The sequence below is a fragment of the Lepisosteus platostomus genome, chromosome 19, assembly GCF_059453375.1.
Source record: "Lepisosteus platostomus isolate fLepPlt1 chromosome 19, fLepPlt1.hap1, whole genome shotgun sequence".
Classification (NCBI taxonomy): domain Eukaryota; kingdom Metazoa; phylum Chordata; class Actinopteri; order Semionotiformes; family Lepisosteidae; genus Lepisosteus; species Lepisosteus platostomus.
The window spans coordinates 16045548-16059119 of NC_142629.1; the positions used below are offsets into that span (position 1 = coordinate 16045548).

The 13572-nt window shown below is 44.7% G+C and overlaps 1 protein-coding gene across 2 annotated transcripts in view; it reads right to left on the minus strand.

Moving 5' to 3' along the window:
* coro7 (coronin 7) overlaps window positions 1-13572 on the minus strand; it is a 190661-nt gene that overhangs the window by 11069 nt on the left and 166020 nt on the right. The window contains exons 10-16 of one of the 2 annotated variants that reach the window (XM_088612435.1): window positions 6764-6818; window positions 4245-4302; window positions 3735-3880; window positions 2738-2833; window positions 1858-1992; window positions 1341-1485; window positions 354-529 (exon numbers count right to left, since the gene is read on the minus strand). In XM_088612435.1, the coding sequence (XP_088468561.1) occupies window positions 354-529; window positions 1341-1485; window positions 1858-1992; window positions 2738-2833; window positions 3735-3880; window positions 4245-4302; window positions 6764-6818 (811 nt within the window). The remainder of the gene's footprint in view (window positions 1-353; window positions 530-1340; window positions 1486-1857; window positions 1993-2737; window positions 2834-3734; window positions 3881-4244; window positions 4303-6763; window positions 6819-13572) is intronic. The other variant, XM_088612434.1, reaches the window with a different exon arrangement.

Genomic DNA, 13572 nt, shown 5'->3' on the forward strand with positions numbered 1-13572 from the left:
GGTGCACTTTCACGACTGTCTGCCAGCAGTCTGTCCCCTTAGAACTCAGAATACACAGAAACCCGCTGAAATAGAGAAGACGGGCACCAGGCTTTGACAGCATTGAACGGCTTCCATGTCCTAGCAAATTCGTTTTCTTCCTCCCCCTCCTCCAGCCGGAAACACTATCACGGGTACGAATTATCACTGCTCTTTCAAATAATTCCTCATTAAATATCGACCTTTCCACCCAAGGTTCGTTTCTCAACGAGCTCTTTGAAAGCAGGTGCTCCCTGAAGCTGAGCCGCTTGCTGGCGAGGGTCTGTTAGACACACGGCGCCTTCTGCCGCCCCTCGCACCGGCGGTGGGGGTACCTCGAACACAGCGATCTGCCCCCCGGCGATGGCCAGCGGCACCGCCACGCGCTCCCGGTTGGCGCAGAAGCCGTCGCACTCCCCCGGCGTGGTGAGGCTCAGGCCCTTGAGGTTGGTGACGTGGGTGTCGCGGTGCAGCACGGTGCCCTGGGCGTGCCGGAACTTGGAGCTGGGGCCTGGGGCAAGGAGAGGGGGAGCAAACAGGGACTCGCTGTGGGAACGCTCCTGAGAGCCGCTCTCGAGGTTTCTAGAACATTCCCAACGTCCCAGAGGCTTCCCGCGCACGCGTTTCTTGTGTGTTACCCATCGCATCTCCCCTGTTTCACCTCCCCATAACCGTGAGGACAGGAGTCTTACATTCAATTTGACAAAACTCCTTTTCATAGTGGAAAACTGCGCAGTACTGTACTGGTTCTGTCACGTTCTTTTGTTATTTGGCATATTTACATGGACGCGCACGCTGTATTAGGTAGGCTCATGGCATGTTTGGTACAGGACAGCTTTTTCTCAGTATATTTATATTTATATACAGTATAGTACATTTCATTATCCACAGAGAGCTCAGGAAGGCACCCTGTATGGATAAAGAGGACTGGGAGGACACATTCTCATTCCCAGTGCATTTGAGGAGATTAAAGGACAAGGCCTCCATAATCCAGCAAGGGATTATCCAGAGCATTATTTCTGTGCAGATTGACTAACACTCTAAGATCCTAAGAGACAAACTGTCTGTAACTGCAATGTAAAGGGCAGCCATGTGGGTTAGTGGAATTATTACAGGAAGGTTGTGGGCTCAAATCCCAGCTGGGGCACAGCTCTTGTACTGTTGACCATGGGGCTTCACTCAAATTGCTCTCTCGAGAACATCCTGCGGTTCAATTGGGCATGAATGAAAGTCGCTCGGGGAAAAAAGCTCCAGGCAAATAAACGATCACCAGTTTAACAAGAATGTCTTGCAGAGTCAGGCTAACACAGGTGAAGGCGTACCCAGAATGCTCTGCAGTGAGCGCTGGCTGGGGCTGTTGACGAAGCCACTGGACAGGCTGGTGGTCGAGGGAGACTGGCCCACGCTGCCGGGGCTGCTGGGACTGGTCAGGGAGCTGCTAGACGAAGAGAGGCCAGCCGCATCCTCCTGAGACAGAGAACAGGGTCAGCACGCACTGGTCGGCACACGGCACACACCCATACACTGGTCCTGTCACACCCAGCACATCTCCGCCACAGAGACGGCGGTCCTACAACGCCACAGATCGAGCTCATAGAGACCTCCAGCTCTTTCAATGTTTCTTTTGAATTGCAGACCTAAAACAACAAACAAGTCCTGCCAACAGCTTGATAAATAAGATTCTAGCCACATTGATTTTCAAACGGGCTTCTGAAATCTTGAAATGTAACTTCTAAACAGAAGGAAACCCAGCTGTCATTCTGTACTCTCGTGTTTGAAACAGGAAATCACCCTATACTTTATTTTGCTTTTTTGATTGAAAAAATAAAGGTTTCCCACCTCTTGGCTCTTTGCTATGGGCAGGTCCTTCTTCGCGGGCTGACTGGCGGGCCCTGACTTGGCAGTGCCCTCTGAGCTGGGAATCGCGCTTCTCTTGAGCGGGCGCTTGGCCGGGTGGAGGCTCACCTTCGCCACCTGCAGGCGGGGAAGGGATAGAGCAGGAGAGTGCAGGGGTTGTACTAAGAGGATGATTACTGCTGGCCCTTTCACTGAGTAATATGCCATCTCGACTGCTGCTGCCCCACTATAAGAATGAAATCCAACCAATGCTTTAATTACCTAACTTCTACTGTACTGTCTTCTTTAGTGGTGCTAAGGATCACATCAAAGTCCTGCACTGCAATAGAAGACCCAAGCTTGCCTATCATGCTTTCATCGCTCCACAAGAGTGTCTTGAAGCCCCACATCTAGCTGGTTTGTTCTGCGGGAGCACAGTGACATAAACATCATAGAAAAAGTCCTTCTGATCAGTTACCTCTATTTAAACACCAGATTCCTTTGAATAAAATGATAACGTAAATCTGTCATCCTGGTATATGGATTAACATATCTATCTATCTATATACTGTATGGCGATTTATTCAACAGTGATCTACAAAACCTTCTGGATAGGGGCTGGAGATCCTGAATCTCTCCTTGAGGTGTCAGTCATATGCAAGACAGGTCACACTGGTCTGGGTTTACAACAAAGTAAGGAAATAACACATCTTCCTTTTCAAACCACATGTAGGTTTGGTGCTGGGCTTGCATGTCCTCTTTCACTCGTGTTCTCTAACGCCGTCTTGTATTTAGAGAGCAGGTGAGTGAAGATCAGTGTCAGCTGAACAATTACAACCGAGGTTTGCTGAGGAACCTGTGGGTGAGCTGAAGGTCTGAGTACCTGTTTGTTCTCTCCAGTCCACCACCCCTGCGCTGTCATGGCAGGGGTCTGTCCCAGAGTGTCGGGGTACAGATCTTCATGGAAGTCCTGTCCAGACTGAAATACACACAAGGCATGTTACTGGGGGCTCCTTCTCACTCTCTTTCGCAGGAATGACAGTGTTTCCTACAGATCTATGTCAAAGGCTATACTACAAAAGACAGCAAGCACACAGAACGTCTCTGGGTTAACTCTAGACTGCATGTTGCTCTGTGTAGGTGTTATTTATACAGTACCCGTCAGCAGACAATAACCACACTGCTGTTTTATTCCCACAGTGGGAAAACGATTAACAATCTATTCTGTAGATAAACATCCTTTGAGAAAATAGGAACGGAAAGTTGTGCAGTTCTCCTCGATTTTCAAATAAAAGCAAAAGCCACAGAAAAACAGCCTTTTAACTCAAATCTAATCAGCTCTAATGATCTACCAAGCAGACCAAGGTAATTTGTTCTATGTCTTTGTGTGCAAAGGGAGGTCGGCCAAGGAACACAGATGGAAATTAAGGAGAGTTCTGTCTGAGAACGGGAGGCCCTTCTCAGCCCGGCAGGGCTGTGGGTGTCTGGAAGACGCTGCCAAGCCACAGAGTGGAAGCTGGTGTCCTAGCATCCTTTGCAAAACGAGCTGATGAAATTCCTGGATTAATAAAGTACAAGCAAATGGATGAACCCGATGTTTCCAATGGCCGTCTCTCAAACAGGAGAATAAAAAAATTAAGTTTCTTAAGAACAGAAATAAATGAGCATTTTCTTGATCTCCTCGCGTGCTTCCTATGTTCTGACACTTGCACGTAATGTCCTGGTTGCCTTATCGGGTTTGAAGTTTTTGCTTGGGTTGCCCTTGTCAGCTCTCCTCAGGGTTTGAGGAGTACACGGGGTGATAGTGGGACCTATGGAAACTATTCCACCAGCTCCACCAGATTTTCCCGTCTGGGAGCAAGAGGAGCTACTGTGCTCACCTTGCGGGGGACATGGTAGCTCACAGGCACGATGAAGCTGTCAGTCAGCTGTAAGACTCGCAGCACCTCACAGGAAATGACATCAAGAGCCAGCTTGGGTACCATGGCGATTCCCTTTGTGGGGGCTTCAGTCAGGCACTGGCTCACTGTGAAAGGAGAGAGAGGAGTGGGCATTGAGGCTTACTGTCATCCCTTTAATCCTAGGACATTAGGATTAAAACAATTAAATTGTTAAAACAGAGCTGATGGACTGAGAGAGGCAGAGTTGAGGGACTGAGAGAGGCAGAGCTGAGAGACTGAGAGATGCAGGTTTGAGGGACTGAGTGAGAGAGAGAGCTGAGAGACTGAGAGGCCAAGCTGAGGCACCGAGAAAGAGACAGTGTGAGCAAGATGTAAATTTTACTGTTAAAAGGCTAAGAAGCTCAAAGATATTGGGAGGAAGGAAAAAAGCTGAGAAACAGTCGGATTGCTTTACTAGGCACATGGTTAATGAATCCACTGGAGGCTCACCTTGAGCGAGGAAGGGCTGGGCAGTGGTCACCTCGAAGCAGTGGATAACACTGTCACCCTGGGGAAGAGCCACATCAGAGCCCTCATCAGCTCCAAGTACAGAAAAACATCCTCTTGCACATGCCAGCCATGAGACACCGTTTAAGATACAGGATGTCGCCAATTTAATTCAATTAAAGCCAAACAAACAAGCTGCAGGACATTTAGCTCTGACCATCCCTGGTGTGTCTCACTTCCTCTGGGACCCCCAGTCAGCAACCAAGCCATGAACCAAGTTCATGAACCATGAACCAAGTTCATCATTTTTGCACTCTGCTTGAAAATAATTACAGTATGAAAAGCTGACATAATGTATGAAACGTTTTTGTACAGCTTTGTTGGTTTACATATCGATTTGTGTTATTTTGGGATGACTGTTGAATATATGTTTTTTGTTACCAGTTTTAACTATTTTTCTGTTAACAGTTTTTAACATATTGGGTTTTTTTTGTTAACACGATCCACAAGATTGATTTAATGCCATCATAAATGATGTTAAGATTTAACAAAGGCCTTATCCTTTTTGCTGTTAGCATGGTCTCATTAGACATCATTTGTCATTCTTTTCGGACTACTAAACATGAATACCACAACAAAAAAGCATAACCACATTTTCACACCACACTTTCTTTAAGCATTAGGCAACAATATTATGACAACAGGTCAGTACTAATGACTATTCTGTATTTAACCACTAAACAAGCGCTGTGTTTGTTTCTCCTAATTAACATACTATGGTTCTCATTTTTATTCTTGGGCAAACAGCCCTTTGCATAATGAATGGAAAATCAGATCCAAAGTGTTCAGGGCATGTAAGCAAGTCTTTTTCTTATTAAATCTGAGTAACTTCTAATTCAGTACAGAAAAGACTTTTCCTCATGAGAGACAGAATTTATTTGGCAGACAATTAAAGCAAGCGTTGATCTGGGATCTCAAACTGCTGGCAAAGTGAAGTGTAATAAAGTAAGAAATAGTATCGTAAACACTGCAGAGGGGCATTTGAAATGGATGAGATCTGCCCTGTGTCACAGAATGTTAATAACAGGAGGCAAGGAGCATCTCTGATCAGTCAGTGGGGGGATCTGGATGAGATCACGCCATACACAGTAGATGCATCAGTGCAGACACTGGCTTGTTTTTCCAGAGCTGGCAAAGGCTTTATGAGCAACAGCTGAGCAATTTGTCCACCACACTAGTGCGAACACCAAACCTGTCGCATGTAGCATCGATCGCTAAGTCCGTGGCAAAGGGAGGCAACTGAAAAACTTAACATAAATCTGGGAACCGTGGGAAAATCCAGATTAGCTACATTTCGCAAACCAATCAGTTTATTCCAAACCGACTTCTCTCGGTAGTAAAGCTTGGGAGAAGCAGGCTCCTGGAGAGTTTGGGCGGGGGGCTGTTGTGTCACTGCTGGAGGTCTTCCAGATGATGTTGTCATAGCAGTGACCTTCTCCAGCATCAATCGTGGGCACTTGGAACAAACTACCTGACCACAGTGGAGCAGCTGAATCATGCGACGGCTTCAAAACACACTGAATCATCGCTGGACCAACCGGGGCCCGAGAAACATCTGAGCAGGATGTGTTCGACTTCGACCGCCCTGGCCGTTTCAAATTCCCGGATCCAAGATCCCAGGAGAAGCACTGAGCCGCCTGATAATCTCCCGTGGGTGCTCTCTGAGCTGCCCATAATAAGGGTGGCCAGCCCTGATTGTGCAGAGACACAAAACCGTCTTCTTGGTTACCATCAAGAAGAGGACGTTGAGTGCCACAGGGTGTTAGGATGTGCATATCAAAAGATCTGCAAGCTACTTCATTGAGCACATCACCTGCTTAAGAGGGGAAAGGGAATTCGTACGAGGCACTCTATTTGGAGAGGGACCCATCAATCCTGCTGGATCATGACTTTCCAGGACCACCCTGGCCTATAACATGATAGTGAATAAACAGCACAGTAGAAACTGCCTGTTTTCGCAAGGAGGCAGAACACAATGACCATAAACTCACCTTAACACCCTAGAGTACTGTGAAGGTGAGATGTTCCACCCAAAACCTGGGAAACTGTGGTCTTAGACGCTAAACTAAATGGAGGCCATAAATTAAATGGTTGCAGTGTAGTTCTGTAGGTCACAGGAAGGAGGGAACTGCTCCAATGTACAGTAAAGGCTTGTGAGCCATAAAATAAGCTAATTCGTTGTCACCCCATTGGTGGTGGCAATTCGATGTAATTTCTCTGTGAAATTCTGATTTGAGGTTGTTTGCAGAGCGATGTCCAAACAAAAAACAACCAGAGAGTGATTGAGTGACAGGGTGAGAACATGTAAAATCGTTCAGCAAAATGACAGCAAGGGTTGACCCCCACGTACAAACCAGGAGAAGCGAACACTCTCGTTCGGGCCTGAACCGCTCAGACAGTGCCTGAGGAGAGTGAATTTCGAGACTGTAGAAAGCAGCGAGCTTAGGAAGAGACTCACGCACCTTTGCTGACAACACCAGCAGGCCAGAGTCTGGGTCGAGGAGTGGAATGAGAGTCCTGAAAAACAGGCAGAGAAAGAGGCTTTAGTTCTCCAAGTCCAGCATCAGAACTACTGTATTATGGAAAAAAGCAACAGAACAATATTCTTCTTCTTGAAGAAAAGGAATAAATAACTATTTTATCAGTGTGGCCTGAGCTGGTGTGTCTTTTTTAACAATTCACACCCTAATACAAAATAACAGCATTTCCTGTTTTTATCAGCACATGGTTTCTTCAGCAGGATATCTATTTAAAAACTGGCAATGAGACGGGCTAAAGTGTGAGGGAAAGAGGAAGGGTGATGAATATTTTAGAGGCAGAATAAATCTCTCAAAATACCACTGCAAACATAATGGCAATTTAATCTAATGCCCCATTTTGTAGCCCCCTAAACCTCAAAGCACACTTAAATAAATACAAGAATTACATTTCAATAAGGATCAAGATCCTTACTGACGTGTATTGATACACTGTCCTCCAAGCCCTAAAGTGAACGAACTGCAAGGGTTAGTAATGACCGTCCCTCTTGCTTCACAGTAAGCAGCGCTCCTGAACACACTTGAGCACAATGAAGAACCAGAGGTGCAATGACTCCAGTTGTCCACTAGATGGGGCAGCAGGAGCACAGGATCCACACAACAATGAGAGCTCATTTTTGTGTCTTAGCATTTAGAGCCATTGTGGTTTCTTAATTTCAATACGAGACAAAACAATTGTAGCTGTATTCAGTTTTTTTTATTTTGATTCTGAACTCCCCTCTGTAACTTAAATGACCTTTATAATAATGCAGAGGCACATAAATTAAAGCCTTCCGGTTAGGCAGTTAAAAAGGGCATTGTGCCAGTCTCAAACAAAACCTTTCCTGCCACTAACTTCTACTGTGTAATATACTGTGTAATTTTTAATTCATTCCTTTATTTTATTTTTATTGGCTTAATGCAGTACTCGCAACGGACATTCGCAATGGTTATATTTTTCTGAAACAGGCCACAGATGGAGTTGCACAGAGAACAAAATGACGTTCAAAATCATACTTAATCTCCTTTTCCGAAAAACTGGATCTGTCAGATCAGCTCACAAGCTTGTACAGTGTAAGGAGGGCTGCCTTTAAAGTATGCAAGAGACTGACATTGGAGGAACGCCCACAAGTCCTGCAGGTTTGTGAGGACACACATCTGTGGTTTCACCTGTGGCGAGGATTAGACCCACATTTCTCCACAGACTCAAAGATTATTATTTTTTTTTTACCCTTTTATGCCCTAAGGAAAAACATACACTCTCGTTTACCTTTGTAACAAAACATTTTCTAGTTTTAAAAAGGACAGTTATTGTAGGAGGAAAGCATCTCGCGCCAGTTCCCTGCGGTTTCCACTTAAAAACGGCTTCAGCGCGGGAACTTATTCGTCGTACAGCGCATCTAAACTGTTTCCCTTGAACATGCTTTAATATTGCATGAGTGCATTTCAGCACGAGCATATACTCCACAGTCTTGCATATACCCCTCAGTAAGCAATTAGTAAAAAACAGCCACTTCACATAAGGCCTGACAATGATGGCCGTTCTTATTCTGCTTTAGGTCATCCTCTGTTTTGCCAGTTCAGAAATCCTAGCCCTTGGTTTGAGTCAGAGGGAGCTGGCAAACGAGACAAGACTAGCAAGGCGTGATGAGGGACGATGGTAGACAGAGACATATTCTCTCAGATCTGTAGCTCATTAGCAAATCACCAGTCACAACCCGCACCCTAAGAGCGAATTCTGTATCACCTGCCACTGACTGGAGTATTCTGTGACACTCTTGTCGTGTGACAGCCCACAGTCATGTGGCTGCAGCTTCAGTGAGGTTCAGGGCCAGAGCTTTGCTAGCAAAGTGCTGCAGCAAGTCCCAGTCAGAAAGCAGACAGTCACAGAACAGCCTTAGAGAACACTCACAGACACCCGATCACATCATGATCATGCCCTCGGAATCAGAAAACTCTCTGCACGGAGGAGGAGGAAAATAAGTGCTACTGCTGCTCAGTGAGCACAAGAGTTTCAACTCGGCAGTTCACGTTTTTCAGCTGGCAGCAGATTTGCGTCTAGCTAACAAACTGTATACTAGCAGATTCTAACTGTCTCGGTTCTTCCTGGTTGTAGGCTTCTCAGGATGCTAGACAATGGGAGCACAGTGTTGCATTTACAAGTTATCTTGCCTTATAAGCTGTGGAGGGGCAGACGGCTTTCTTGTGCAATTTATTGCATGAACACATCATCCTATGAACTGTGCATCTTGTTTCATAAGAGCTGTCACTGTGGATCTGTAAAGCCAGAACTGCACATTCAATCAGAAAGAGATCACATATGTTAAGTGCTGAAAAAGTCTCTTCACACAACATATTGACTTAAATAGCTTCTGCAGCTGTAGCTCTTGGGAGATAAGAATCGGGCCTATAAGCACACCCCCCACACACACACACACCATCCTAGTGAGTTACTGATTAACTCTTTTTCTAACCAGAACACTTATTTACTCACATCAAGTAAAGGCCAAAGAAGTAACAACAAGAGAAAACTACACTTAGCTTATACTGGGAGAAAACAAAAAATGCATCTTCAAAGATCTGCATGATTTCTTATCTAGTCTTTATTTTGTTTTCACACACCATAGACTGCATAACCCCAGGGAAGGTGAGCCTGTGTGTGTTCCTGATTTTCTGGGCTGGGGGTGGACAGAAGTAATCATATTGTTTGACTGATACCTGTGCAGCTCTCTTATTGTACAATGATGAAGAGCTGATGTCTATGCAGTTGCACTGTAATCTGATCATTCAAATTTTAAGTGAAATTTTATCCAGGAACTGAAAACAAACAGTTGTTTTTCCTTATGTCAAGAGTGATAGCAGGTGAGGAAAGTCAAACACTAAATGAAACCACAGTAATATAAGCGAAACATAATAATACACAACATACTCAAATAGTTAGTGACTCTTACTGCTGCAAATGTCAAACAACTGTACTAAGTATGAGCTGGAGCAAATCAATGAATGTAAGTGAGGTGTGATATTAAATTAGAGACATAAAATGGGCTTTTGTCAGTACTATTCAAGCAAAATATACTTCACATTCTCAATGACTGAAAACAAAAAAAGCACCAAGATTTATGATGTTCTATATAGCATTAAGGAATACAGTATCAAAGGAAATAATCTTGAAAAAGTTTTTTTCCAAGAAAAATAAACTCTAATGCTTAACAATCTAATTACTTAAACTACCTCTAAGGACTCTGAAACTGTACCGCTTTCTTATTAAAGGGAAAAAAAAACAGCTGTAAACTTAGCATGGAATTACCTAAGATTTGAAAACGGACAATATTTTCATATGGGGCCTCAGTCAGTTGAGAAAGGGGCATGATGAGTGAGTTCTGGAAGGCTGGCTTGTGTGAGACGTGACTCCATGAATAAATGCTTCACACAGAGAAGGTGCACAGTCCCATTTCACACCTTAACTACTTTCAGGTTTAACCCTATTCTGTCCAGCGCAGTGAGGCATGTGTAGTTACACAGCACCCGTTCTGATAAGTATCCACTCAAGATGACCAAAGATGAGACCTCCAGATCCTGGGAATGCACAAAGAAAAATAAATAAAAGGAACAAAATAAACAAACCTGAAGCATAGGTTTCTAGATGGGCCAGAAAGCACACAACTGATTTTTTCCCCAGACAGAGATGTGTGTCCACTGCAGGCAAACAAGCCTGCTTTCATTCAAAAGCACTTTCTTTTAACTTTAAAATGGTTATTTAGCTCAGGAGTCTTCAATTGTGGTCCCAGGGCTTTATAGTTCTCCTTAAAGCATCAACACCTGAAGAGCTGAAAGAATTGGACTGGTCCGGTTATCAATTAGACCAATTTGTCATTTCAGCCAATAATGAGCTGGACTGAAATCCTGTATAGACCAGCCCACCTGGACCAGGACTGGGGTTGCCTGATCCAGCACACAGAAGCACTTAGCAATCCCATTTTCCTCAGGTAGTGTCACTGTCAGCACACAACCTCCTCTAGGAACCTGTGCACATTAGAGTACAAGTGAACACCAGGTTTAGGTTTAGGCTTAATAAGCATTAGTATTTAGGTCACATCTGAAACTCATGATAGAAGTTAAAACACAACCAGGTATATGCCTATCATTTTATAAAGTCATTGTAGGTAAAGTTATTACATGAGAACATTAACTATTTGCTAGTTTGCAGACAAGATGAGCCTCTCTCATCTATATTCATAATCATTTGCAAGCACATAAACAGAACTTCACAGGCAACAACTTTTGTTTAACAAACTCCGACAAATTCAGCTTAGTTTTGGGTCAGTCCATCAAAAGAGAAGGTTTTGAGACAGCATACCCAGTCATCAACAAAATGGGGATCTAATTTATGTCGTTAAGTCTTGTGCAGTCTGCAGCTCCCATAACTTCACTGTGATACAAAGATCGTTCCACCCAAGCTAGGCTCAGATTCTAGTGTAACTTGCTCCCAGAGCCAATGCAGAGGTAGGGAAGGGTTAAAATAAAATCAAGTAGCCAAGCAGTTAATCTTAGTGTTTCCCATCATGTAATTTGCAAAGTCCCTTTGCAGGCCCTGTAAATTTGTTCTGCAGGAGAGATGGGGCATCTCAGTTCAGCCCTGCAACACTAATCTACAGCCCCCCACCCCCCTTACCCCCTTAAACTCACTCCTTGATGACGAGAAACCACACTTGGTTTAGATGTGCTGCGTTCCCATGTAAGTCATTTCCACAGGGATCTACAGAACACCTCCCTTCCCACTCTCTCTCTCTTTCTCTCTCAGTCGAGATGCTGGAAACTTTCCAGGGATCTCTCCCGCAGGCAGGGTATATCATACATGCACACACGGACATATATGAAACACACGCACGTCTCCCACAGGATCGTGCCGGTTCCGAGCGGCTGCCTTCACGAGGACGTTTCTTCTGCACGGCGTATTGCTCACCGTCCTAATCATGACATGGGAATTGCTAGTCTAATGACTGACGGTGCATTAAAGAATAAAAGTGCACTTCTGCAATTGGATGACCTCTTTCACAGTTAGGGGGGAAAAAAAGTATGATGAACCAGTTTTTCAGTAGCACGGCTTCTTGGCGGAAAACTATTAAAAGCATAAGTGCACAATCCCTTATTTTCTCCCTGAGGCCACATCAGCAGCAGATCCACATACCATGCAGAGATTGAAAGACACGGAGCTTTTCCTTTTAAGGTGCCGCGGATTTTTATAGATTATTGCCGCAGTGCAAGAAAGGACAGGGATCTGCTGCACAGGAGCTAGGGAGGGAGCCGAACATCACCCAGTTAATACGAGAACTTCAGGAAGTATAAAAGAAAGGGACTTGTCCCAGACACCCACAACGCTTAGTGCAAAGACGCTCCACTAATTTTCTGATCCTCCAGCTACCAGCATCGGGATACAGTACCTGGCTTTCTTGCTATCTCTGCAGCACACTGATCTACGAATCTCATTAGGCAGTTTCTGGAAAGATTACAGAGACATAGCTTCAACAGCCTGCTCCCAAACACCTGCAACTCACTGTGTATAGAAGCACCTCACATTCTCATGTCTCTGCTTCATTCTCACTAGTATACGTAGGTATTTTTCATTGACTGCTTAACTCGGACAGAGTTATCAGAAAGAAAACGGGGGAAACACTTAATTGCAAGATGTTAAAAGGCAACTGCAAAATCTGGGAGGGACCGGATTCAACACAGTAATCAGACCCCAGCATTCCACACATACATGCTCACTGATACAGGGATGTGAAGGACACTGTCAGATTAGCTGAGATTCGTGCCGGAGTCACTCCAACCCAGAGACACCGCCAGGGAGGAAGTTTGTCTGAAGAGATTTTGCAGAGAGGCAGAAAGCTGTGGCAGGTCCTACAAATTGGCTGGTCGCTTCTGTGTTTTAGAGGACGTGTTGCTTTCGAAAGCACACGCACTCCTACAGGATAAGGGCGAAGAAGATTTGGGATTGCTTAGTCTCAAATCCAATAAGAAAACTGCAGCACACTTGTTTCATCCAGACAACCTCCACTGTAGTAGTAGTAGTAGTAGTAGTAGTAGTAGTAGCACAGGCTGTAAAACAATGGGTCAGTCAAGATCAGAGCAGATGGGGCACAAGGTTTCTTTGTGTTGGGGAGTTGGGTTCACTCAGCTGTGGCATGTACAGTACATGACAAGCTTTGGACAGAGGAGAACCACTGACATCAGGTCTGACACCCTTGCTATGTTGCTCAAGGAGCTGCCTGTTTCCCTCTGCTGATCACAGGAGGGGTTCTTCATTTGGGGGGGTGGGGGGGGGGAGGAAACAGTTGTTTCTAGGGATTCTAAATTAACAGCTGGATTAATCATAGAATGAGTCATCCTTTGGAAAAATCCCCTACCCCCCCAAAACAAAAAACCCCAACAACAACAACAACAACAACAACAACAGCACATCAGCAAGAAAGGCCCTTAAATAGAAATCCTCTCAGTGTCTACCCCTCCCCTTGCAAAAAAAAAAAAGCAATCAGAGTAGTTAGCAAAAGTTAGTGAGGAGCAAGCTGCAGAGCAGATTAATTCGGTAATCATCCTGAGACCAGGGTGAGAGAGAAAAAAAACAGACGAGATGTTTTCTTGTTTTTTTTTTTACAACAAGCTATGTGAAATCTGAAACCTGCAATAGACCTGCTTGTTGATCTGTCTATCACGCACAGCACACAGGCACTGGAGATGAAAGGGGCACATCCTGA